The sequence below is a fragment of the Acipenser ruthenus genome, chromosome 49, assembly GCF_902713425.1.
Source record: "Acipenser ruthenus chromosome 49, fAciRut3.2 maternal haplotype, whole genome shotgun sequence".
NCBI lineage: Eukaryota > Metazoa > Chordata > Actinopteri > Acipenseriformes > Acipenseridae > Acipenser > Acipenser ruthenus.
In genome coordinates, this window is record NC_081237.1 from 3,645,356 (window position 1) to 3,673,261 (window position 27,906).

The 27,906-nt window shown below is 44.3% G+C and overlaps 3 protein-coding genes across 3 annotated transcripts; 1 reads left to right on the plus strand and 2 right to left on the minus strand.

The window, feature by feature from the left end:
- Nucleotides 1–132: 132 nt before the first annotated feature.
- LOC131721861 (transmembrane protein 79-like) lies at nucleotides 133–8,061 on the minus strand. Its single transcript, XM_059014986.1, has 5 exons — nucleotides 7,869–8,061; nucleotides 5,226–5,544; nucleotides 4,309–4,869; nucleotides 2,351–2,564; nucleotides 133–1,925 (listed from the first exon to the last, which is right to left on the minus strand). The coding sequence occupies exons 1-5, from the start codon at nucleotides 7,890–7,892 to the stop codon at nucleotides 1,721–1,723; spliced, it is 1,323 nt and encodes a 440-aa protein (XP_058870969.1). The 5' UTR covers nucleotides 7,893–8,061; the 3' UTR covers nucleotides 133–1,720.
- Nucleotides 8,062–9,391: 1,330 nt separating this feature from the next.
- On the minus strand, nucleotides 9,392–15,665 carry LOC117966255 (CTD small phosphatase-like protein 2-A). Its single transcript, XM_034912003.2, has 11 exons — nucleotides 15,306–15,665; nucleotides 14,198–14,336; nucleotides 13,952–14,077; nucleotides 13,091–13,208; nucleotides 12,637–12,742; nucleotides 12,447–12,533; nucleotides 12,143–12,205; nucleotides 11,634–11,713; nucleotides 11,192–11,318; nucleotides 10,729–10,824; nucleotides 9,392–10,475 (listed from the first exon to the last, which is right to left on the minus strand). The coding sequence occupies exons 1-11, from the start codon at nucleotides 15,450–15,452 to the stop codon at nucleotides 10,410–10,412; spliced, it is 1,155 nt and encodes a 384-aa protein (XP_034767894.2). The 5' UTR covers nucleotides 15,453–15,665; the 3' UTR covers nucleotides 9,392–10,409.
- Nucleotides 15,666–17,923: 2,258 nt separating this feature from the next.
- On the plus strand, nucleotides 17,924–27,344 carry LOC117966172 (ADAMTS-like protein 5). Its single transcript, XM_034911710.2, has 12 exons — nucleotides 17,924–18,526; nucleotides 19,747–19,810; nucleotides 23,336–23,490; nucleotides 23,856–23,916; nucleotides 24,540–24,648; nucleotides 24,821–24,948; nucleotides 25,041–25,164; nucleotides 25,271–25,354; nucleotides 25,501–25,664; nucleotides 26,028–26,289; nucleotides 26,608–26,679; nucleotides 26,928–27,344. Exons 1-12 carry the CDS (start codon nucleotides 18,507–18,509, stop codon nucleotides 27,224–27,226), a joined length of 1,542 nt encoding a protein of 513 aa, XP_034767601.2. The 5' UTR covers nucleotides 17,924–18,506; the 3' UTR covers nucleotides 27,227–27,344.
- Nucleotides 27,345–27,906: the final 562 nt, after the last annotated feature.

Consider the following 27,906-nt stretch of genomic DNA (forward strand, 5'->3'; position numbering starts at 1 on the left):
TTTATATATTGAAATACTTTAACTGGGTAAATGATTCCTGAAAAGAAAGGAGGACAGGACTTAGCAAAACTACAGCATGACAACGAAGGCACTGCAGGTGTAGCAAAGTCAAACACGGTTAGTTTAGCAGCCTCCCAGGGGCACGCAATGGATTTACAGTGTATTGCGACTGCACTGTACTATATTCAATTGCTTTTAATTTGGTCTCTTAATAAAGTGTTTTTTGTTGAATGATGCTTTGTGTCTCGTCTGATTGCTCCTTACAACTCTAGTGGACCCCTGCTGTGGTCTTCAATAGCATTGCCACTACAATGGTTCTGTGCTAAGGTGCAAGGATAGCTCCTGAGCAGCTGCAGTGGATGAACCGTTGCTATAATGGTACCACAGTGCTATGTTTCGACAAACCAGCTGTATTCTAATTCAGCTCCCATTAGCAGATAATTATAAGAACATAAGAAAGTTTACAAACGAGAGGAGGCCAATCTTGCTCGTTTGGTTGTTAGTAGCTTATTGATCCCAGAATCCCATCAAGCAGCTTCTTGAAGGATCCCAGGGTGTCAGCTTCAACATTACTGGGGAGTTGGTTCCAGACCCTCACAATTCTCTGTGTAAAAAAGTGCCTCCTATTTTCTGTTCTGAATGCCCCTTTATCTAATCTCCATTTGTGACCCCTGGTCCTTGTTTCTTTTTTCAGGTCAAAAAAGTCCCCTGGGTCGACATTGTCTATACCTTTTAGGATTTTGAATGTTTGAATCAGATCGCCGCGTAGTCTTCTTTGTTCAAGACTGAATAGATTCAATTATTTTAGCCTGTCTGCATACGACATGCCTTTTAAACCCGGGTTAATTCTGGTTGCTCTTCTTTGCACTCTTTCTAGAGCAGCAATATCCTTTTTGTAACGAGGTGACCAGAACTGAACACAATATTCTAGGTGAGGTCTTACTAATGCATTGTAAAGTTTTAACATTACTTTCCTTGATTTAAATTCAACACTTCTCACAATATATCCGAGCATCTTGTTGGCCTTTTTATATCATTTATAATTCTCAACATGGCTTGATTGAGAGCAGAAATATATATTTTTTCTCAAACAACAAAACATCTGACATTACACTACACATATATCTGCTCTTACTGTGGTTTCAATTAGCAATCCTCTTTGAAATACAAACCTGAAAGAAGCATTTTATAAAACAACATTTTATAAACATACACAGTGAACGATAGGGGCAGCACATTAGATATTATAATCGCATCTCAGCCCATACGTCAAAAAATCATAATTAAGCAATGTGACGACAATTTATGACTTCTCTGTATATCTTTTAAACTGTCCTATTTTGAAATTTCCACACTAGAAGCCAGAGACTCATTCATCGGAGACCAAGAAAACAAAAGCACAACAAAGAAACGTGCCTTTGATGTCAACCTTGAAAGTCGTGGGATCGATAGTATAAGAAAAATAACAAGTGGGGCTGCAGTGAGGTCATAATTGCATCTTGGGGTTCTGGTGAATTTATCATGAACAACCGGCTGTGCTCTCCTGGTTTATGATGTCACCAGAACCCTTTGATGCAATTATAACCTTATAATTCACTGCAGCCTGTCTATTATTCTATATGTAAATAACTAACAGCTGTGACAGAATTGACTTCCAAGCAGTACATTTTGTTTGGTACTTCAGCAGTCTGGAGACGCAGGCCAAGGGCACCCTCTAGTGTCAGCCGCCTAGTATTGCAAGGCCGGGTGCTGGTGTGGTGTGTGAGGAGGCTTCTCCCTGGGGGACAGGGAAGAGGTGACTGAGCCCCAACTCAAAGAGACAGAACAGGTTGAAGGCAGCCATCGCCAAGAGGGGGAAGAAGGTGAGCCCTGAGCTGAAGCCCCGCAGGGAGCTGCAGAGATGGAGAGAGAGCCAGTACAGCAGCCTGGGGAGAGAGAGCAGACACACACCTGCTTTACACACACCTGCTTTACACACACCTGCTTTACACACACCTGCTTTACACTGCTTTACAGTTCAGTGACGTTACACACCACCTTAACATCTGGCTGGGCAAACTGTTTTTATCAATTTTCATGTGGATCTAGCTGTGTAGTTTAGTTTGTGAAATAGCTTCAAATGTCATTGTATTACACATGATTCAATGACCTTTCAACTCTGCTGGTCTGTAGTAACAGTGTCATGTGGATTCTATGAAATCAGGAAGTATTGATACAAAAAAATGATTTGAATTCAGTACTGGCGCAACAGCGCTCAGAATCCCTCAGGATGATTGTAACCATCCTGAAAAGGAAAAGGGGTAATCAAATAAAAGGACTTTTGAAACTCTTTACCCTCCGCAGAACTCACCTCCCAGCTCCGAACACGCCTGCCAGAGTGGGCACGGCCCTCAGCTGCTCCTGCTCCAGGAAAGTCGCCATAACAACCAGGTTGAGGGCGTAGAGGAGGAGCTGCTCCACGGAGGTGGAGACGAATCGCTGCTGGAGGGCGGGGCCTCGTGGACACGCCTCCAGGGGGTGGAGAGCAGGGGAGCAGAGTCTGGACACAGCGGCTGTCAGCACACCTGTCAGGGGAGCGGACAGACTGGGAGTGGGTGTATCCTGCAATAAACCTGCCAATCACAGCCCAGCTGCAGCGGGGATGAACCAACCATCACCTTGAAGCGTGCACGAGCCAAACTTGACTTCTTATATGCCCAAAACATAGTCTGTGTAAAACACTGATCATGCTCACCATGCAGACAGAGCATTGTAGAATGAGCCCTGATAAATTCAATGGCAAAAAGACATTGAAGAAGACTTCTAGTCAAAACGTTTGTTATGGACTCTGAATTTACCAGGGAAAGGGATCTTCTGGAAGCCTTTCCATGTCCTCTAGGCTCTGATCCGCACTTCAATATGTAAACTCTTCAGGCAGCCTGCTAGTAAAATGCATAAGCTGCCTCTGGGGGCCTCAAACTTTTCTTGGGGAAGTAACTAATTACTTTGAACCTGGTTGCTAAGCAACAAGGGGCAATGACTTTGGCCTTGCCCCTTTGATTCCATCGCCTTGACTTACAACACAGGAGGCAGGAAATGAACTTCCTTTTGAAACTCCAGATAAAACCTTGTGCCGCATGCCAGAGGGGAGCGATTTAAAGAGAGGAAACACCAGATAAAGACAGCGGTGAATCAACAGACAACCGGGCCCTCATTAATTTCCTTCTGCTTTATATATATACATATAATACAGTCTTTTACACAGATACACAAAGCATCTTTGGGTGGCTTTTCCCAATAAACTTTTAAACATGTTTAACACTAAGGTTTATATTTCAGGACATTAAAGGGAAGCTTACTCCTAAAATGTTTACAGGTTTATTTCACTCATGCAAAAGAATTCATTTACAAGTATAAAACTTGGTTTGGATTACTGGATGTGTGATTGTTTTACCCTCCTTGTCTCTGCTTCACCATGCCTCTCAGCCACGCTGCTGTCGAGCACAGTGTAGTTCTGTATCAGCAGGGGCCCAGGCCAGTCCCCTGGGTACAGCCCCCCTCTCTGACAGGCCCGGAGATGTTGAATTCCAGCTGTCGAGCGACTCCTCCGCGGCGCACGTTCTGCACCCCACGTTAATTAACAAGGTTCCTCCGTGCCCCAAAACAGACCCTCCCCCACCTCTGTTTTAAATTAAAAGCGTAGGGGAGAGGTTTTCTTTTTGCAAAGAGCTCAGATTGTTTTTGTTGGTCAAGCCAGTTTTCAAAGGTTACTGGCCTCAATTACATTTGACTCCAAAAGCATTCCTGCCTACACAGTACCTTAATACCACCTATATTATTATTATTATTATTATTATTATTATTATTATTATTGATAATACTGTTATAAATAAACTTTTCATTTCCATCTGCACCTTGAAACCAGTCTGTAAAACGCAATCTCATCTCGTTCCCAGTATCAAACTGGGGCTGCAGCTGGTCCCATTTACAATCTACAATTCATCACACAAAAGTCTAAGATCCCCTGTCTGAATTTTATGATTGCTATGTTTAAATTAATTAACCGACTTCCAACATTTCCCTGACATTCTAATATATCCACAGCCCTTATATTCTGCCTATTTGTTTTCTGCACTCTGAGATTTAAAACCTGCTCCCCTCATTAGATAACTCCCCCATCAGTGTGGAGAGATGGAGTTCAGCCAGCCTGCAATCCTAACTGGGGCTGACTGACAGAATCCCAGTTTAAATGGATTTGATCTCGATCTGCTGCTGATGGAAATGATCAAGTCTGATTTCAGTCCCAGATGGAAAGGCATCTTAACTTACCCAGGATGATGGGGGCCGCTGAAGCCACGCAGCAGCGAATGGTGAACGTGATTCGGCTGGTCAGGTCTGGGCAGAGCGGAGGGTCAAAGGGCAGGTAGAAGTACAGTCCGTAGAGCATGGCGGGCAGGAGCAGCAGCGAAGCAAAGACTGAGGAGACCGCTCTGAGCCGGGCACTCCGGCAACACCCACAGCACACACAGCGCCCCCTGTCTGAGGCCTCCGGAGTCACGAGGGAGGGCCGATCTTCAGGCTGCCCTTGGGAACCATGGGAAACAAGCTCTATGGTCTCGGCGTGAGGGGGCGGGCCCAGGAATGGCTGTTCCTCGTCCCTCGTAGCTTCCTGATTGGTCAGTTCAAACCGATTCAGCGCCTGTGGGTGATTTTCTTCTGTCCCATTCGGAATTCCCCCCTGGGACTGAGGGACAGACCCGTCTCTGTGGCCATCTGTCTTGACAGCATCCAGGAAGGATGTTTCGCTCATTACTGTGACGACCACAAGCCCCTCCTCTTTCGCCACAGATGTTTCAGAGCACTCACTTTGATTTGAATTTGAATGTCTCCCTTGGGTCAAGCCAAATAAAAAAAAATAAAAATGTTTTTATTGTGTTGAAAGGGGGAGAGTTTATTGGTTAAAGTCAGTGTAAGAAATCAGTACGAAATAAAACACAGAACAAACGTGTGGCGAGTGTTTCAGAGGGACTGGGTAATGGTTACACTCTGCTGCTGAAAAATGATCTACAAACTGATTCTAAATAAGGAGAGGAATACATGAGAACGGGGATATTTCAGATAGTTAGCAAGCTGCTCTTTGAGTTGTCGCTCAATAGTTTAAGAATTTTAAATGGTCTTTTTTTTTTTTTTTTTTAGAAAAACAATAATGTGCTTTTAATGTTTTTGAGAAGAATCAGAACACTCACTTCCCAGCGTGCACTCTGTTCCGGGCCCCTCCTCTCTCGCTCCCCCTGGTGGTGGCTCCTGGGAGGTGTGGGACCCCAGTGAGGAGCGGGACAGGGAGTTGAGCTCCTCCACGGAGGACTCGGGGCTGTCGGAGACGGGTGCCAGTGAGATCTGGGTGTCCAGGTCCAGAAAGGGCGAGAAGGACAGGCGGGCAGGGTCGATGTCCTGCAGCTGGTTGATGATGTCACTGATGGACTCCTTGACGCTGTCAAACTCCTTCAACTCCTGACGGCTGGCGGGCAAGTGGGCTGCTGATGTCATGGTTTCAGGGGTAGAGGGCTGGAGGGAACAAACAAAAAGCAGTCGAAAAATACACACTGCTCTGAGGCAAAACGAACCAGGTCTGTATTCATACAACAGAATGGATTAATGGCTGTATCAAAAACAAGCAAGGGAAATGCAATACTGACTTCGGAGCTACAGAACACATGTTCTACTGTACAGAAGAGGGGTGAACTGCCTTTCTTTAATAGGGGATTCTATGGAGTGCCCCCAGGTTTGTCGTACTACTGAGAGATTTTTTTTTACTGTTATATGGTATGAATAATCCTCTTGTTTTCCAGCTAATTCTACATAATACTGGATGTCAATTCTGAAAGAATATTCAAACATAAAAAAACATGTTGGTCCCAGCGGTATGTCCAGTAGGGTATGACCGGTATACCGAATATTACGATATTATTGGACAAGCAAATCCAGATTGAGACCATCACCTCGTCTCTTTAACTGCAGTGAATGTTCTGTAGTTTGTCAGATGAATAATGTATTGTACCGCTTCCCTGGGGTTCTAATTCAGCAGACTGAAGTGCTGTGCAGCTGGTCCGGCAGTCTCACAGCACATTGTTCCACTGGGGGCAGTCCTGAATGTTAAACACACTGATGGAATTTCACACCTCTGCAGACATGTGGGTTACAGAACCTCGTCCCAACACACAGGGGAACAGGAGGGCGGGGGGAGCCGCTGAGACCCCTGGAACCTGCCCACTGCCAGCTCCTCTATCTTCACTGCAAACGCCTCTTCTGAAGAGAATTTGGTCAGTATAACTGGCAGGCTTCTTTATAACACACATGTCATTTTTAGGTTACTAGATTATACAGTTTGTTTTACTGTTAGCTGGTATCATTTGCTGGATATTTCTATAAAATAACCAATTCTAGGCTTGATAACATTAGAATTAACAACTATCTGCCTTTATCAGCAGCATGGAGTTCCCTCTCTTTATCTGCCTCACATATCAAAAACATGACATATGGAAAGGGACCTTGTAGTAAAATATACTAATTGCACAATTATTGTCAAAACGACCTTGTTACAAATGAACCAATTGTGTTAATTATTAAATCGAGAAATATACATGGAGCACTGTACTTTATACTTTCTAGTTAATACGTAAGAATTATAAACCATGAGTAAAATGATCCTCATGGTCCAAACCCCGTTGATAATGAAGCACCTGCCAACCGAGCACCCACAGTACAATCACCCTCTATCAGAGTCACTTCTGTTGCAGGGCAGTTTCAGTTATGTTGGGCAGGACAGCAGAAGTGACTCTCACTTCTGCTGTCCTGCCCATCATGACTGAAACTGCCCTGCAACAGGGAGATGCAGCTTTTATATATTCCACCCCACAAGGGAGGAATGTCGTTTGAATAACACATTCATCAGGCATGAAGTTTGACACAAAAGTGTGTGTTACAGATGGCAGGTGTTTTTCTTTTCAGCCCCTTGTGGGTGGAGGAGGGCTTTCTCGCACATCTGGGAATTGAGTTTGGCTTCTGCCCCAGTCTCGGCAGGACGGGGTGTTATTATCTGAGCTGACTGCAAGAGGGCGAGGAGAAACCCGAGCCAGGCGATGTATCCAAGCGCGTCGGGAAAAACAGAAGTTAGGGTGCAATTACATGAACTCTGAGGCTCTGTCCTAAAACAAATCGCTGTATTTCATAGAAATAAAGCACGGCGTTTTGAGTTAAAGGTGTGCTTTCATTAGATAGCGGACCTAACCTCTGCTTTTCAGAGAAATATTCTTTATAAATCCAAACACGGGTCCCAAGTAAAGCCCTCAGGGTAAATAACCCACATGGCTATGGTTCTGCTATAGAACAGAATCCGTATAAACCACACCGTGCCGCGTGCATATACGTTCCTTTTGAATAAATACACTGTATTCACAGTTTACAGTACAACACGCCTAAACGTTTCAATGTGTAACTAGTTACACAGCAGTATGCATGCTAAATACTATTGTGAGGTAAAAAGTACAATAAAAATACATAGTGCCGCACAGGCGTCTGGCGGCACTCGCTACAGCGCACAAGCCTATTCTAGTAAGAAATGTTTAACATTGGTAAGAAAAAACTGTTAAACCATCATTTTCACAAATGAAATCTGATTCTAACGGTTTCCGTTGTCTAAGTACACTGCGATGTTACAGGCTTTCTTTTAGTCGAGTTATCTGAACAATGTTCTACTGTTACAGGCTGTAAGAAGTTTATTTTTAGTTTTGCTATTCTAATAAACAAAATACATATTCAACATGAGAACTGGAATAAAGATGCATTAGGCTAGCATTTTTCACATATATATTTTAAAATCTATCACTTACCTTGTTCGGTAATTCACAAAACATACGTGTACCCCCCGATTCGGTTATATATATTTTTTGTTGTGTGATTTCTAACTTTTCTCCACGCCTTTGTCTATGAATGACTCCAAAAATCTGATTCAAGTTTCAAATACTACTCTACCGCCGCCTACCTTTTTTTGGTTTTCAATGCGGTACAAACCCATAGACCAATCGGCTCTCCGGCTCTTGAGAAAATACCAGCGCGTTTGGACTGACTGTTGCTTTCACTCATTGTCGTTCAGCACAGCGTTCAGATTTCAGGTCGCCCGTGTCTCAGAAGTGAAGGTACATTGCAGATTACATTACAGACAGCAGATTATAACAACAACAACAATAATGATGCTACTAATAATCCCCACTAGTTTAATACAAGTTATTTTAAAGTAATCATACCTTCCAGGGTGTATTGTGCTGTATACACTGAACAGATCATGAAATGGCAACTATGGATTTGTACCGAATATACTGCACGGTGGTCCTGATACAGAAACAAACTCTGGTACGGATATGATACTATGGTACTGCAATGGATTCCCACCACAGGTCATCGAGCCATAGCATTGGTAAGTGATGGCTAAACATTAGGATACGGATTCTCAGTCAATGTGGCTGCCCTTAGATGTAATGTGTGCATGATTACACCTTGTAGCATGACAAAGTGAAAACTACCAGGGCGTGTGTACCAGACACTCCCACATTAAGTTACATGTTCAGTTTTGCACTGAAGCAAATGCCTAACCTTCCTAGAAACTCTCTGCCATTCACAGCCAGCCAAGAAGTTACTATCTCTGCGGGTCTCCAACATCCCAGCTCCTTCCTCGCCAAATAATTAGTTTTAAAGCTGCCCAGACCCCTTGGTGGCTGGCTGGCTTGTCTGAGGCTTGCACACACAATGGCTGCCTTTGTTTTAGAGCTGCATGTGGCAGAAGCATCAGGGGGATAGGGTTACACCAGGACTTTGGGAAATGTTGGTATGGGATTATAAGGATGTGCATAACACAGAAGGGAAAATATAGATCAGGGAATTGGATTAAAATGTGTGAGCTTCAATAAAACAGCACTACTATCCACACTCTCAATAACAGTTACAGTGTATAGAATATGAAGTTACTGCTAGGATGACGAAAACAGTAAGACATAATTCAAACGGAGCGATTTTCAAACCAGACCCAACACACCTTTAAATGAGTATACAAAGAAACAGCCCAGCCAGCACACCTTACTGCATACCTACCAATGAACACCTTTATACAAATGGTACAATTCCTTTAGCTATGAAAAGACTGACTCTGACCCATTCTTCATTTTCTAACCTTAATTTTTAAAAGTGGTTTGGAGAAACTAAAAGTTAATTTGCCTAAAATTATTCAGACAGTTTAATCCAATGTGCAAGGACTCCATTAAATCAATTAGTGTCAATGGAATAATCTGTCAAGATGGTTATAAGGAATGTTTCAGTGGTGTACTAGCAATGGGCAATAAGTACACAAAGCTTCAAGAAGTAGTAATAATTATTTTATTTATCAGGATAAAAAACAAATTCAGGAGTTGTGTCGAGCACATGTTGGAGGGAAAACAATTTAAATCAAAACCAAAATTGACAGAGAAACAAAAAAACAATGTGTGGAATATATTAGAAAGCATATTTAAATTAGCCAATGTCATTTTAAAACTGCTATAGAAAAAACAAAACAAAAAAAAAACACAACTTAGCCTTCAGAAATGACCATCATTGAAAACTAGACTTCTGTCAAAGATTAGGGTTTTTTTATATTCTTTTAAAAAATAATAATAATAATAAAAAAAAAAGATAGGTTAATATAAAATAATAAAATGTTTAGAAACTGTAACTTTACATATGCACTCTCGCAGGCAAAGTCACTGCCTGCCAAGTCCACCAGAGGGCGACACCCAGTGAGCGCCACAGGAATGTGATGCCTCAGTGTTCCAACAGGTGTAAACTGTAGGCAAACAAATGCAAAGCATGCAACTCTGTGCTCTAGCATTACAAACAAAAAGGACACATACAGGTGACAAAAGCAAATCACATCACACATTATATACAGTATATTACAGCTTTCCTGGAAAGGCATTTTTCTGTTCTTTATAGTAACCAAAGGCTACACTAACTACTTTTTTTGTTAAATTATCTTTTCTTCATCCCCAGCATGCCTCTCAATTTATATCTGATTCCGGGTTGCTATAATTCTTTGTGGATAACGGATTTAAACTCCTCTACATGTGTGCCAGAATTATGGTTCTACACAAGAGACGACTACTAGAACCTGCAAAGTATAGAAAAGCCCTGTGTTGGCAAGATTCTTATTTGAAGATTATAAACAATCTGAACCTACAGCTCATCTAAAACGGTGTCTCAAAACTACCTTGATGGAGACCACCCTAAACTCAACAGCAGTCAAGGGAATGTGAGACAAGGTGCCCGAAAACAGATTAAGATTTAAAAAGGAGAATTATATATTTGCCGGCTACTAAAGGATTTTATTAATATTCACGAGGTCGTCAATCTTCAGATAGCAGTCTGTGCAACTGATCCGCTCTCCTCTTCAACACGACCTGAAAATCATCCTGCAAAAGAAACACACACTCACGTGAAGAAGCTGTGAAACAAGGCAGCGTGCTGTGTTTAGCTGGGATACAGATGGTGTATGTGCAAGACAAAGCCCAGGCCTGAGAGCTAGGAGTTTGAGACCGTATGAGAATTTGTTACATGCAGATTCAGCCGTTACACACGAATCAGAATGCAATTCAAATAAATGAATAATGATGATACGTTGACAATGGCACCCTAGTCAAACCCGACCACACAGAGATTACTTACCATTTCAGACAGCTTTTCCAAGTCAGGAATCAGCTTCTGTAGCTCTTGGTCTGCTTTGTTTCCATACCAGCTGGGGATTGGGATCATGTTCATCAGCTGGAAAAAAACAAAAACGCAGGCATCAGTAACACACATCTAACCTACACTTGGCCACTGTGATCACCTGCTGTGGAAAGAGCTTTCCTAACCAAAGGATTCGTCAGGAGGTGTTGTCCCCCTGTGAAAAGGCAACATTCTGCACTTTAATGCTGGAACCCTTCCTGGAGATGAAAGATTCCCATATTAAAAGCAGCAGATGCCAACAGCTTGAATGTCCTGTGGTTTGCTGTCTCCACTTGCCAAGTTTAATTGCAGTGTGGCCCAAGTGACTTCTTGAAAACCCTGGGCATTCACTTACAACAAAAAATCAATACGAAAGTCAAATTGCTCTGGTGAAGGTGTTGCAGATAGAGGGGGTGTGTACCTGGTAAGGGAAGGTGTAGGGGGTATTACCCACAATGACAGCCTTGGCCAGGTCCCGCTTCAGCACTGCAAGGTCTTTGATGTAGTGCCCCTGCACACAGAAACAGTCTTCTTGGTACAAGCGGTGTCTGTAGGGGAGAGAGAGGCAGGATAAGCACAGGGGGTTTTCACGGGTCACTAGTAGTCAATGCGGGATTAGGCTTTTTACACTGGGGGTGTAAAAAGTAACGCCAAAGAAATCCCATGAAACAGTCAGCCCAGTGTTTCTTTAAAATGCATTGTAAGATTGTAACAAAGATTTCCATTTAAAAAGTCTTCAAAAAAACTAGAATCAGAAGTGAAGAGTTGTTTTCTTTGATCATTTGCAAAGCAGCAAAAAACCCTTCACGGTACAACAAGGTGTGTGTTTATCACTCAGCAGCAATATTTAACCTGCTCCTTACCGAACTAGCTTTTTTTGAGGGTCCACCAAGTCTAAAATCTCATCCGCATACTCCTTTTTAGCAGATGTGTAGACAAATATCTGGAAAACAAATATAATCAAGTTAATGAACAAAAACAGAACTGCTACTGCACCAGATAAAATCAGAGTGAACAGTGCTAAATCAATGTGAGCTATTATAAAGAGTGCACAATGCACAAGTCACCTTGGCTGGACTGGGCTGGAAAAAAAAAAAAAAAAAGCATGACTGAATAATTGGATTTCCCTAACCCATTCATTACTGCTCTTCATATGAACAAAGACATTATATATATATATATATATATATATATATATATATATATAATTTATTTGAGGAATTAATACTAAAAATGTATGTTACGTATGTATATAGTTCTTCTTAAGAAAAATATATACATTTCAGTACAACTATGCATTTTAACAGAAAACTGGGCGCTTTACCCAAACACAGATGAGAACGAAACTGCAGAGAATAGGGAAGAGACTTACTTCATATACTCTGGACATCCTTTCTAAAAACTCTTGCACATAGGGCCTCATATTCAAGTAGACCTACAGAATGGGAGAAGTGGAATAAAACACAAGCTTGAATTAAGAAAGCACACTTCAGAGAACTGTATTTGTCATTCAAATCTTTAATGTATAAAAACATAGAAGAGATCCAGTACATACAACAATGTACTACATTCTGTTAATTACAGATTATTCAAATTACAACCACGAGTGTATTAATATTTTAAATTAAAAAAAAAAACAGGAGTTATAGAGTTAAAAGGAGCGGGACACCACAAACCTTATACTGCTGATCCTGGAAGTGGGTGAGAAAAGTGTGTTCTGCATTCTCAATTACATTCAGGGAGCTGTAGACTAAAGTCTCTTCCTGCACAGATGCAAACATTCAAAAGTTTAGGACAGGAAGCATTACATGTTGTGTAGCCTATATCTCATTACCCAATACAACTTGCAGATAGAAGAGAACTCACCAGATCCAGAACCAGCGTGCTTTCGGGGATGCTCCTTGTCTTCAGTGGGATATCCCGGATTTTGTACTGTCCTACTTGGGATGGGATGTTTTTTATGAAGGTGTATCTGTAGGATACAATGAACCATATAAATAATTTAAGTAAACCACAAAAGGCTATGATGTTCATACAGAACACACAACTGTACAGAAATTATAAATTAAAACTAACACAGTAATCTCCCCACTCACATTAAATGTTGCATTTCCAGCAGAATTTATCTGGACACTGACCGTATGATACAGGACAAGGTTTGTCTCGCAGAGGAGGTTATTAAACAGCAATAGGGACTATAATGGAAAGAAGATGATCAGTTTGATAATCTCCTATAACCTAACTGTATGCTTCAAACAGCGGCTGCATGGCCACCCCTCCCAGATTCCTGCTCCGAGCCTGGGTGAAACGCTCTACTCACGGGTTGAAAACCTCATTGTCCTCCTCATTCCCGAGAACTGGGCTGAAGCAGTTGGATTCCATCTCGACCCGGTTCTGGTTCCGAGTCTTGGTCCGTTGACGCTGTGGTGTCTTGTCATCTTTAGGAAAATATGGTAAAACAGAAAAGAAATTATTCATTTTCTATCCTCCTCCAGGTTTCACACACACACACACACATATAATAAAGCAACCTACCAGACAATGTATTAATTAAATCAGTCATTGAGTTTAGCTGGGATTCCACTATTTGATACATTGAGCCTATTCTGTAGTTCACAGTGTGGTAGACTAACCTAAGCAAGGAGTGTAGCATACCCACAGGAAGCAGCACCTCCATAGTAAATGGCAAGGCACTGACATGACTTTCTTGTAACATGCATCATCAGACCTGGGGTCAATTACAATTGTAATGACTTGCAATTACAATTGCATTGCCATTGTAGCTGAACCATGGCACACCTGCATACCAGTTAACATTGTATCGTACCGATACATTGATGAACTACACACCTTTACCAGCTGAATCGCTGCAATTAATTACTGAAGCATAATTATAATTTGACCAAATATCCTTGTAATTGTAATTTCAGCAAACAATGCTGCTGTAATTAGAATTATAATTCACCTGAGGTCTGGTGCACATACAAACCACTTTAATTATGAATAACTTTTTATTTCTCCAGTTGAGCCATGTGCACCCCCCTATAGTACAATTCTGACACATCCCAGCATGTGGTTTATATTTTTGGCCTTTCCAATTATTTTTTCTATGAGCAACAGGTGAAAAAAACTCCTGGAAACTAATAATGCCCGTGGGATATGCTCGATGGATTCCACGCACCTCCCTGTGACAGGGTTAAGAAGCGGGCGATAGGAGAGTAGATTTTCCGAACAGCATTCCTTGGGGAATCTTCATTCATCTCAAACCTCACCCGCAACTGCCGTCCTCGTAGTGGAGTTTGAAACTCTGCAGGAAAAATCACAAGGATGCACTACATTAGTGATGAGCGCTCCGCACCTCAAACAAAACAGATTTCATTGAATTGCATGTCATTGGTACATTGGGATATACAGACTGTTCACGTGCCTTCATTGTCATCGCCCTCCTTCTCTGCTTTCAGACGGCTCCTTGTCTGCATGGTGGCGCTCTTCTTGGCAGACTGAGCGATGTCTTCACAGTCCTGCCACACCGGGCCAGACAGATCATCATCATCACCATCCTTAGACTGTCAAGAGCAGATCAGTAACTTAATGTGATAAACAGTTTACAACCCTGCAACCTTTATAATAAACTACAGGAATATTTCACTTACAATGGACCCTGGTTTGACAATTACTTAACCAAACATCTGGCTTATATCAATTAAGACAGGAGGGCGGGCTCATGTTGACATCCCAATGAGTTTTTAACTAATGTGTTTATTAAAAAATAAACAGAATTTAGGCATGAAGAAATAATTAATAATTGCATTATGGTATATTTATTCATACATGTTTGAGCAGCGTTGCATTCACCTGTTTTTCTACCATCAGCTCAATATTACAATTATCCAAGAGTGGTCGCAATAAATAACAACCAAATGGTGACGTGACACTGAAAAGCTATTTGACAAATCACATAGCCGCAGTACTGTACTGAGGAGGAATCGAGTTTCATAATCTAACAAAATCACTTTTGGGTGGCTGTCTTGTCAATAAAATATTTGACATTTAATTAGTTTTTTTTTTTTAATATATTATATTTTTGAAAAAAAAAAAAAGGTTAAGGGGGTCTGAAGCAAACGCTCTAACGGTAAAGATGTTTCATACCGGTGTCTCAGCGGGGGGGTGTCTCCATCATTATTTTTATTTTGTCGGTTATAATTTTTATTTCAGTTATTTTGAATGTTTTTGCTACCTGCGCGAGGACGGTATCCATGGTTCTGATAGAATGTTGCATTGTTCTCGCGGCCCTGCTAATCTCCTCCGCTTTAAAGTTTAATTTGCTTGGCCCGCCAAACTACACCTCTGCCAAAACAGCAGCTCACCACCAAATACACTTGCTCACCTGCTGTGGGAAACGGTATAGTAAATTATGTATCTAGACCTGCCGCCTTCGGCACAGAATACCAGGAAGCTCTACTAACTAAACACTGGCGGCTGACTTTGAAAAAGGCCCGGCTGCTTTACTCTGGCGTGGCTCCGCAAAAACTTACCGCCTTCCTGCCTCTTTTCGTGGACCGGGGCGTCTTGCTCAGGCTCTCTGTCGCCCGGCGAGGGGTACGCGGCGTGCGGGGTGTAGTCGGCGCCTTTGTTGGCTGCCTTGGTTGTCGGGCGTTGATCTTTCTCGACCGGAGCAACATTTCCAAACTTTTAATAACAAACAAACAGAAAGCACACAATAACAAAGGGATGTGTGCCGCCGTCCCCGTTCACGTCATTAGACTGTCCGTGGCTGTGTTTTCATCAAGCGCTGGCAGTTAGCGCTGAATTGCTTGTTTCTCTGAATTGAATTCCGCACTCGGCCTAGTAGATGTTCCTGTTTATCGATTTAAATCTGCCGGGCCCAAGTGCCACTCAGCGAGGTAACTTAGCAACGGGCTGGGCGTGTTCTTCCGGGACTGTGCGGCGCGTCACGTTACGTCTTGGCACGTTTTGGGAATACTGTATTATTTAAAGAAAGTATTGTATGTGTGATTGAATATTTATTTCACTATTGTTTCATACTACTTCAAAAATTACACGTCAATTCACACAGTTCTGTACTGCAGCTTATGAGATCTAAACCCCACTGTGTCACTCCAGTCACTCACTGCTCATGGTGGTGTCACAATGTTTGTCAGCTGCCTTTTTTGGATGAGGTGTCAGTGCTCGAACAGTGTAACTTAACCCGCATAATCTATTCAATGTTGTTAAAATCCCATCTTTCTAGAAACACCGTACTGGGAAAACACATTTCTAAAGGTTACTGTGGTCCTACACATTTCGATGAGGGCTGCATTTACAGCGTTACAATGACGCCGGTCATTCACCAGATGGCGCAAGTTGGTTGTCAGACCAAATCACACTGAATCATAGCAGTCAGTTTTTTTGCAATGTGGCTACTGTATTTTAATGGGAAAATAAATATAATACACATTATATATTGAGAACCGCTTATCTAATTGTGATTAAACTTGGTAAGGGCATTCTTTAGCCCAAGTTATTGTGAGTCTGTGGGTAAAGTTTACATGCAGAGTGGATGTAAATCCAGCTTATCATAATACTGGTAGCTTTGAATGTTGTACTGGAATGATGTACTGGTACATGCTGCTATAGGACACAATTAGAATTTTCCTGGATCTGTGTGTGTGTGTGTGTGTGTGTGTGTGTGTGTGTGTGTGTGTGTGTGTGTGTGCGCGCGCGTGCGTCTGTGTGTGTGTGAGTGAGTGTGTGTGTGTGTGTGCCTGTGTGCGCGCGTGTGTGTATGTGTGTGTGTCAATGCTGAACTCCCCCACAGCCTTGCGTGGGACACAGGCCACTCTGAACATTCCCCTGCGTTCTCTCAACTCTGTGCCCAGGCTGATGAGAACCAGCAGGTCTCTGATAGCCGCTGAAGGACAGGAGATTGCAAAGACCCCTAACCAGGCTGTGCCCTGTTTTTTAATATCTTTAACCTATACCTCTCTGGGCTTTACCATGCTTTCAGTATGCTTCACTATGCTTTTACTGTGGTGAGTTTTTATAAGGGTGTTTTTCTAACTTGAAAAGGGCATTGTGTAGTCTTTATAAGAAGCTGGTCACAGCAGAGCGTTTACAGTACATATATATAAACTAACACTGCAAGCCTCATGTTGCATTAGCAATGAGCAGATGAATAACACAGTTCTCTACAGCCTGGTCTCTGTCATCCCTCAGAGATTTGGATCACATGCTCACACAGAGGAGTGTGGACCCTACACTTCAATCACAGTCACAGCTGTATGGAGATCAGCACCACCCAGCCCCCAGTGACTCCCCCATCCGCCAGCAATGGGGAAACCGTGACATCATTTCTTAAATTAGAAGAATATCAGTCAACCATGTTTGCAGTGTCTGAACATTATTTCAGTGATGTTTCCTCGTTGGCTGTTTTGAGTTCAACAGGAAGTGATGGGAGAGGCGCGGCCCTTGTTGTGAATCTGATGTACTTTCTAATTCGGTAATTAAAAAAACAAACTGTGCAGGGGTGCCCCGCCCTAGTGGAAATAATCTGCATGCTGGAAAAAATACATGACTGCCAAAACAGAAAGAAAGCCACTGGGATGTCATCATTATAAAACCTTAGTGGTAATAACTGGCCCACTGCCAGGTACTGCTGTGGTACCATGGTGCTGCTGTGGAGTATATGTGTTCAAACGCACTTTTTTTACCTTTCAGAGGCATTCACTGCCGTGTGCAAAGCTCTGGCAGGAAAGGTGGTCTTCTGTATTAAACAGTTACCCCCCTTCAAATACAAAACCAAGCAGTTAGTCCCTCAAAGTCAGCTAGCCCAGCCACGCTTCAGGCGCTGTCGCACATGAGAGAGCAGATTGTCCTCTAGCAGCACACATTTGAGTTATACAGATAGTTTATTTTTGAAGCTAATCCTTTAGGATTGAAATACAGGCACTATGCTTTGGGATGAGTCAGGCATTCATGTATTGTTATCTGGAAAAGGTGAAACAGAACCAAAGCGTTCATTGGAAAGACACCACGGCCTGAATATTTATACAGACGTGCTTTATCAAAGGAATACAATACTTACTCCTCCTTGGCAGTGGCAGCTGAGAGGTGGACGGTGCGTGGGGCAGACAACGGCCGGACCTTATGAAGGGACGTTACAAGTTGCACTAAACAATGATAATGGAGAAGTGAAGCGGCACTGAACCCAACTGAAGCTATTGTAGGACTCGGACACATCGAATTAAAAAAAAACCTGAGTCGCTGCAGTTCAAGTTACAATCGCGAACACCTTTCTTGATTCAAACCAGTGATGTATCTCCAAGCAGACAAGCAGTTAACTAAACAGAGATGTATCTGTAGTCAAGTCCAGCCCTCTAATTAATATTCATATTACATTTTAGAGAAAGGGACGTGCGCTGCCTCGGGACACAATACACATTCTCACCAGCTGTACACGCATTGGGAAGACACTTATACAAATGCACAATAAATAATAAGTCGTTTGTTTTAAACGGCGCGCATTAAAGTATTAAAATCCTATGTAACATGTTCCGCGAGTTGACAGTGTGTGAGTGATGAATATTCAGCTGGGCTAGTTCTGGGGTTTGCGTTGGAGTTTCATGGACAAGTTTATCTTTCAAGACATCATGCAATTGTAAAAGCCGTCCCTAGCAGGACGAGGGAGGACTGTTTGAAAACTGCGCGTATCTGAAGAGGAGCCAGGAATTAGAAAGATGGATTTTCAAACTGAATGGTAAGTAGTTTATCATTCCCCATGGTCACACTAAGCGTTTCATGTCCACACACATATCGGAGCTTTACTACACTTTTCTGTGCCTCTACCATGCTGCATAGTAAAACGCATGTTTGATACACATAAGGCAATATTTAAAATGTTTTTTTAATTATATACACACACAAACACACACACGCACACACGCACACACACAAATACACGCACACACACACACAGTCGCAGACAAACGTATTTGGGCAGTTAAAAAATGATAGAAATTCGTTTTTCAATGTTATTTTTCATTTTGTGCATGTTATGTAATAATTTGTTGTTTTATTGTAAAGCTGAATCTTTCATTTCTATCTTTCAATAGAACAATAAGAAATTCTAGAAATTACTTTCTTTGTGGTTTTTCTCTCTTTTTTAAAACTGCCCAAATACTTTTGACTGTGCGTGCGTGCGTGCGTGTGTGTGCGTGTGTGTGTGTGTGTGTGTATCATACTGTAATTTTACAATCGCTTGGGTAATGTGATTTCTGATGATGGTACCATGGAAGAGTGTCATTTTAGAAAACAGAGTGCACGTTCTGTATGTGAAAACCACCGGCAAAGTAAAACGGTAACATTTTCAAATAATGTCCGCAAATTCATAATGCATTCCGGCTCAATCCCACAGGAATAACACCTGAATATCTTCTGCACTCTGAGTTCTGAAGTAATCCACTTCGAATTCTTCCATGTTAATTTACACGCAGGTTCTCCTCGAGTCCTTTCTAATGAATTCCCTGTTTATTCTTCGCTGTGAGAATGCCTTATACATGTAATCAGCATAATTTGTTACAGAGGAACATGGCTTGAATTAATTAACAGGGATGAATTTAAAACTAATTGTTTCAGAACTCAAAGGATGTGCAAACGATATGCAGGTGTTATTCCCGAGGTATTCAGTCGGAATTAATTTGTGTTAACGTAAAAACTGTACTGTCAAATTCAGAAACAGCACTGGAGTGTTAGGGTGCTTTCTCAATATGAAAAAAAAACATTACACCGGCACACTGCACTCAAGCGATGCTTATGAAGATTGAACGGTAATATTTCAAAAACTAGAAAGTAATAACCACATGTAGCATGATCATTTTATGAATATACACATTAGATTATTGATATGGATTTGAGAAAGTGCACACTGGGGTGGCACACTGAAGTCAATCAGACCGATGTTTGTCTCCCTCTATACAGGCGCAGAGGTCGGCTGCGCTCTCGACTTCTCTTGGTACTGTTGACTGCGGCTCTTGGGTCTCAGGTAAATTCATTCAGAAAAGGGGATCTGTACCGTGCCCTCCAACAAGTATTGGGGCCGGTGAGTAAATGCACAATGGCTGGCATGTGTTGTCTGTTTCCCCACTCAGACCCTGGCTTACTCAATGTCTTGGCATGCAAGACGAGATCATTCTTCCAGCGTTCATCTTTCTAGTTGGAAGACAGTGCATGGTTATAGTGAAACCTCATAATAAAATGAGGGGTTGATTAGATCAGTCTGTACTTTGTTTGGTTTTTTTTGCAGCGTTTTACAGTACAAGGGAATTGCCCTGTGTTCCATCAACCACCTGGCTGTGGTTCTCCCGGGATTACCAGGGATTAGTATTTGATGCAATCCAGGTGGACACCCTGGTTCTGAAAAATAATGGAAAACATTTAGCTGTGGTTTGTTCCAGGGGGGAGTCAAGTCAAGTTGACACACTTTTCAGCCACTGCCATCATCAGTGTACTTATACCTGTATGCATTTAAACAGAAGGAAATAGCCCTATGATGGAGGGGCCCGTACATACCCATCAGAGCTAGTTGGGATGTATGTGATACTTGGCTATATCTTGAGAACCGTATAATTTTTATGGCATCTGGAAAACACATTCCTGAGCAAAAGGAACCTGGGTTAGGGTGATCTGCTTTTTTGATATTGGTAACGTTTTTGCAGGAAACACCTGCAGCTTTAATGTGTTCAACACGGGTTTATGTGATAAAAATAGGAAGCAAAACTATTTTTTTCTAGTTTCTTTTGTTTCCTTCTGCTTGCACTACTGTGATGCTGCTGACCTATAACTCCCCATCTAAAACTATATCTCTGCTCTGCTATAATGGCCAGTTGTCTTCCTTTCCCACCCCTCCCCACCTCTTACACCAGGACCTGCTGATAATCCCCGGCCATTGACTACCAATTACAATCAATTTCACACCTCATTCTCATCGAGAGGGTCCAATCCTACCTAACTGATATAACAAAGCTACACATAACAATCTCATTCATTACACTGATGGAGGCACTAGCCCGAACTTCTGGGTTGATTTGATCAACCTAAAGCCAGACAGGTTAAGATACAGCATTTTTAGAGCATTTTAGAGCACTGGGGAATCTGTGGTTATCACTGATATTACATGGTAGGCACAGTCCAGTCCAGAACTTCAAAAGACTCATTTAGAATACTAAGATAAAACTATAAGAAACTAAGTCAAGTAGATTTTGGCTAATGCTTTCTTCAGTGTGCTGATTCAGACTGTGCTGGTAATGTTATATCAATTAGGAAGGGTTGGCCAATCGTATTGGTACAATGAGAAAAGCACTACCCGAAAAGCTTGTCTGTTTGACTTTTTTCCCTGGTGCTGTAAAATGCTCTAAAACAAATCCATCTGTGGCTTGTACCGGCAGGGTACAGGATGATCACATTAGTTGGTTTTAAGTTTTATCATGGCTTCAATGAGAAACGTTTCGAATAGAAGTCTTTTCAATGTCTTCAGATGTTGGAGTGGCATTCTCAACAAGCAGCAGCACAGAAACACCACACTGCAGTAATGCACAGCTGCAAACATCTGCTGTTGCAGAACTTGCCTCTTTCTGAAGTGCAATTAGTTGCGAGGTTATGGGGCTCCTATTTACGCTTCCCATTTCTGCTCCCCAGTGCCTGTAGACAGTAATGAGGGGGGATAGCAGCAATGCCCGATGGAATTCATTAAGTGATACGTCCTGACGCCTGGGAGCCGGTACAGAAATGCAGTGCAATGTAAGTTAAGATCATGAGGCTTGTTTCCTGGCCCCAGGGTCTGTGGCAATGACATCTCGTTTGCGCCCCAGCGTTGTGCAAATTTGGTCTTGTAGGAACAGAACAGGGCTGGTTCATGCCTGTAAAATTACATTTGACCTACATACACACACACACACACACACACACACACACACACACACACACACACACACACACACACACACACATGTCATGAAGAAACTATGCAGGATAATTATGCAGGCTGCCAAAACACTGAGATGAGTCAGACACATTTAGAGATACCCACACAGCCAGGCAGAAATATTTCATTGTAAGCAACCCCTTTAAAATCTTCACTGAGTAGCTGAACTTGCATCTAGTGACTTCTGCTTTTTATATCCCTCCCCTACATTTTCTGAGTTGCTCAAACCCACTGCCTTCCACACTGCAGCCCAGCGCTTTCTTTCTCTAACCTTTGAGCTACTCAAAGGACAAGACAGAAAATCACATGACAATAGGGACAAAGAAAAAGTGTTAGTTAGGTGTGTAGACTGTAGAGCGATTCAAACAGTGGCCTGGCTGCCCATGGTGATCCTAACCCTAGTGTTGTGTCAGGTGTGTCCCGTACGTATTATATTTCAACTTGCTGGAATTCTCTTTTACATGACTCAACAGCTCTTTTGGTTTGTTGTAGACAAAACAAACAGCGGAGCCCCCAGTCCCTCCGTAGCCTCGCTCCTCTGAAGCGGATCTAGCGACTCTCGCCAGTGTGGCCTCTCTGTACTGAAAGGCTGAGCTGTGTATTTTCAGTGCCTGTATTAAGACAGCGCCCTGGCTTGTCATCACCCTGTCGTGAGTGCATGGAGCTTAAAGGAGGTGTTGGAGACAGAGACTCCACTCCGGATGCCACTGCAAACAGTTCCCCTTACACCACCCTCCCTGCACCCACACACACCTTCTTAACCTTTTGTGTACAAATCGTCTTCACTATTAAAGAATAACTTGGGGGGGGGGGGGGGCCTTGAGGGGCTCACGTGGTAAAGGCAGGGCCGCACGGTGTGCAAGGTGAGTCCTACACCCTGGAGCGTGGGTTCTGTGCAAAGTCGCTGGTCTTCACTGGGGATTCTAGAGGGAGTGTTGCATTGGCTCTGGTGCTCCCGTGGGTTAGGGAGGCAAAACCAGCAGGCACTGTTCTCCTCATCATGCTACAGCAGACCCTACTGGCCAGGCACTTTGTCCTCCAAAGGCCAGTAGCTCGCTGACATCCGCTCTCGAGTTCCTGGGTGTGGAAGAGGAAGCTGGCTCAGTCGTGGGATCGGAGGACGCCCGCTGAACCTTCAGTTCTCCTGAGCAGCTGTGCGGGGAATTGCTACAGTGAGGGGAAAACATTATTGGACTTTCTAAATTGTGGAGAAATCGGGGGTAAAATAATTGGGCACTCTAAATATCTTTTTTAAAAAAGCAGCTTGGAGCAAGTATATAATATCAGAGTTAGCTTAACTAATTTATTCTGCTTCTCGTTGAGTTGTTATATTATTTTAGATTTCATTAAATCCTGGTGACATTTTAAAACTCAGAAGTTAAAGCACTTCTATAGAACTCTCAGAAACATGCCTAATCCCTTGGTACATTTGGTACACCAAAGTGTAACCATTACTTGTCCCCTTGCAAAACTGGCTTCACCAACACCATAAGGTTCCTTCCTCCCAGTGTTACAGGTCCCCTTGTGTTGTAGCAGGTGGGGCTCCGGGCTGCAGTGTATTAGTGTTCCTCCTCCCCCTCTAAGTAGGTGCGAGCAGGGAGAGGTCGGAGGTCGGAGGTCAGATTGGGTGCCCGGATTGGTCGTCAGGCTGTCGTGACGGAGTGGGGGTCGTGGGGTCCGTGGAGTGGCTGCTCCAGCACTTGTGGGGAAGGGGTCTCCTTCAGAACTCGGACCTGTTTCGGGTGAGCCAGACCTCTTCCATTCGGCACCTTCTGTCCATCTTCTCCTTTCTTTGAACAAGCCCACGCAATGCACCTGGGAGGTGTTTGGTGTTCAGTCTTGATACCTATTCATCCAGGAGGGGGGTGATAGCCAAGTTAAATCATTTCTTAAAAGTACTAGGGCTGTGTTTACTGTAAGCAGAGCTTGTCCCCCTGTGCATGTATTAAACTGTCTTGAGTTGATATGTCTAAATGCAGAGTTTCAATGTTGTAAGAAATCATTGGCCACATGAAAAGTGGCAGATACTGGATCTGAATGGAAACGCCTCACTGTAACTGCAGTGACATTCCTGGTGATGTCATCTATTTGGTCTGTTTTTCACCAGGTTTTCAGATGGAGAGGAATGTCCGGGCGAGCAGCGACAGTACAGACTGTGTTCCCAGCAGGCCAGTGTGCTCTCAATACAATCAATACACAATTAGAGACGTCTGCCAGCTGTAATGTTTTAAGTGTCCAGCAGATGGCGTTGGTGTAAGGCATTATGAAAAATGAGTGACCCTGAATACTTTTCTCCTTTGGTCTGATCTCCATTGATCGTATTTTATAACGTGTTATAATTGTGAATTCCAAGTTCTCAGGTTACACATTTAATTAGAGAAGACTGAGTATGCCATCACTAAACCCCTCGCATGCAAGAATAACTACAAGAACATGAGAGAAGCGAGAGGAGGCCCATCAGTGCTTGTCAGGTTCCTAGTAGCCGACTGATCCCAGAACTTTGTCTAGTCGGTTCTTTAAGGATCCCAGTGATTCAGCATCAACCATGTGGTTGGTTACCCATTCCATACACTCCCCACTGCCTCTGACCCGAGTCTGTCTCTACTCAACATCCAGCTGTGTCTTATGGTCCTGATCTTCAGCTGCCCTTGAAAAAGTGGCTAGAGTTAGCTTGGTTGACTCCAGTAGGATTTTAACTGTCAGTCCCCCGTGACTGTGGTATTTTGACTGCACTGTGGAACAGCGTTGTGTTTGTTTATTGACATGGGATTTGTGCCCTCTGTTATTCCAGCCATGCTCTCCCAACGCAGGGGATTTCCGTGCGATGCAGTGTTCCCTTTACAACAGGAAGCCGATACTGGGCAACAGGGCTCACTACCAGTGGGTGCCCTTCCTTGGAGGTGAGGGAGTGTTTGATGAGCCTTAGGCAGGGGCAGGCTACAGAGATCCTATACTGTACAATCAGATCTACAGTAGACACTTGGGGAGAGATTTTTCAAGGTCTTTAGTAAAGTTACACAGACCCTGCTTAGCACTAGTCGTGGGCTATCTTTTGCTCTTTCCCTTTGCCAGCCCCGAATCCCTGTGACCTGCACTGCTTGGCGGACGGACACAATTTCTACTACACCTTCGGGAGGGCGCTTGACGGGACGTCCTGCCACCCCCAGGCTGAGGGGGTCTGTGTCAACGGGGGCTGTCTGGTAAGAAACGAAACAGTCATGAGACAGACCCGCCAACATGGGTGCCTTTGGAGAGGGTGACACGACACCACTGTTCCCGTTGTCTCCTGCAGGTGGCGGGCTGTGACGGGGTCCTGGGCTCTGGCTCGCGGAGGGATGTGTGTGGAGTGTGCGGAGGCCGGAACGACTCCTGTTACCTGGAGCGTTGCGTGTTCCAAGGCAGGCTTCCCTCCCCCGGTGAGTTGACCATCATTCCCTGCTCCTCCAACCCTGTGCAGGCCATCCAGCTCCATCTTTCTGTGCGCAAGACGCCCTCTGACATGCTCCTGTTGTGTTCCTTCAGGTTTCTTCGGCTACATTAATGTGACTCGGATCCCAGCAGGGGCGACGAGCATCAGAGTGACCGACAGCAGCCGTAATTACCTGGGTAAGGAAAACCGGGAAAGCATTCAGCTCTCTGCATCTGCAGTATATCAAAAGCATGCTAAGTACAGAGAAAGAAAGTAATACATTTTAACATTGGAAGAGCTGCAGAATTACTGTGCAGATGTGACTTGCTCTCCTTGTCCGTAGCGGTGCTGGCTGCTGACCGCCGCTATCTGCTCAATGGGGATTGGCTGATCGATGCCCCTGGGGTGTACGCTGGCGCCGGGACCACATTGCACTATCGCCGCACTTACGAGAACCACGAGACACTGGAGGCTGAGGGGCCCACTGCAGAGGAGCTACACATCCTGGTACAGGCTTCTCATCCTCACTGCCAGGCTGACAAGCTCCCTCTTAAAGGGCTGTGCTGATACTCACACTCGTAATTGCCTTTAAGAAGTATTTGCCTGCAGGTATTAAATACATCCATTCATTAGAGTGTTGATTTCAAAACAAGAAATGCTGTCCTTCCCTCACTGTTATAACTGAGTACGAATCAATGGCAATTAAATATCGCTCTTGAGTGTTTTAAAAGCTCACTGTCTTTCAAAGACTTCTTAAAACATTCTTGATAGAGTTGTGTATTTTTTTAAGCAGTACTAGCTCTACCACTCTTGAGTGTCTTGTTGTCCCGGGTGGGATTCACTGGGTTTGACTGCTGTTTCCTCTCTCAGGTTCTGCCACAGGAGCAGGCCCCATCGATTGAGTACGAGTTCTGGCTGCCTCGCGGTCGCTATGGTGATTTCCATGGCGTGTCCAGCCCCTTGCGGCAGGCTGAGGGTGCGGCGATGGAGGGACCGGCGTCACCAGTCAGTGCGGCTCACCGACAGACCGGCCCTCAAACCCCAGGGATCCCACACAGCCTGCCTCCAGCAACCCAGACAAGCAAGCCCAGACTCCACATACAGACAGGCAGAGATACTGCACAGCACACAGGTACACCAGCAGCAGAGTTCACTGCACGCAGACACTGCACAGCACACAGGTACACCAGCAGCAGAGTTCACTGCACACAGACATTGCGTTTGCAGACAAACGTTTGCGTAGTTTAGTAGCCTTGTTTGATAAAAATATATCAAAAACGAAACCTGGAAACCTTACTGAAAAATTGACCAATGCACCAAAAACAGCATCCCCCCCCCCCCCCCCCCCCCCCCATCTCAGAAGTTTTTGTTTAATTTACGATGAAAGAAGCCATATCGGTAGCTAAGAGAAAGTCTAGTGTCACAGCAGGCTGTGTGTTTCTGGCTGCAGGTACCTGTGGAGTGTGCTGGGCAGCCAAAGGCAAGACCAGACGAGCCCAGCTGTACTGCAGCAGTGATTTTGGTAAGTTCTTGTAGCAGTTTTTAGTGCGGGGTTGTGTGGGTCCATATACCTGTAAAGTGTTGAACCCCACAGTACATCCCAACGTGACCCCACACCACATATTCCTATTTCTGTGTAAGTATTTGATGTCCGCTACTTATAAATTCCCTATAGCGTTTATTAATAGATGCCTGTGAAAGATTGTAGTCAAACCAACAATAACGTGGACACTCCTGACTGTCTCCCTGCTTTCCCCCTGGCTCTCCCAGTGTTCCGGGTGAAGATCCTGTCTCGTGTGGTCCAGGGCTTGGAGACGCGCTTGGAGGTGCAGGTGAAGCAGACCTACAAGAACCGCTTCGGGCTGGTGCACCGCGAGTTCGTGTGGCTCCCTGACACCTGCGCCTGCCCCCCTGTGCTGGAGCACCGGGAGTATGTGCTGATGGCTGTTCAACATGTGAACCACGAGCGCACGCTGAACCGCATCCTGGTGCCGAGCCACGGCTACGCCCGGCTGTGGAGCCCCAGGGAGGACCGGCTGCTCAGGGAGCTGGATGGACACTGCCGGTAGGGGGGGGCGGAGAGCAGGGAGCGGTCAGGGAGCTGGACGGACACTGCCGGTAGGGGGGGGCGGAGAGCAGGGAGCGGTCAGGGAGCTGGACGGACACTGCCGGTAGGGGGGGGCGGAGAGCAGGGAGCGGTCAGGGAGCTGGACGGACACTGCCGGTAGGGGGGGGCGGAGAGCAGGGAGCGGTCAGGGAGCTGGATGGACACTGTCAGCAGGGGGGGCGGAGAGCAGGGAGCGGTCAGGGAGCTGGTCGGACACTGCCGGTAGGGGGGGGCGGAGAGCAGGGAGCGGTCAGGGAGCTGGACGGACACTGCCGGTAGGGGGGCGGAGAGCAGGGAGCGGTCAGGGAGCTGGACGGACACTGCCGGTAGGGGGGCGGAGAGCAGGGAGTGGTCAGGGAGCTGGACGGACACTGTCGGTTGGGGGGCGGAGAGCAGGGAGCGGTCAGGGAGCTGGACGGACACTGTCGGCAGGGGGGTGGAGAGCAGGGAGCGGTCTTCCCTTCAGCTACGCTTGTATCGTGGTTTAGGAAATGCAGCCTGGAAATACTAATAAACCGCACCAGCGCCCCATGATCGAGTCAGGCAGCACAAATGGTGTTACTTTCTAACAGAACATTGCAAGGGGGCTTACCAATACAGTCAAACATATATTAATGCCCACTTCTCCATAACGACCAGTCG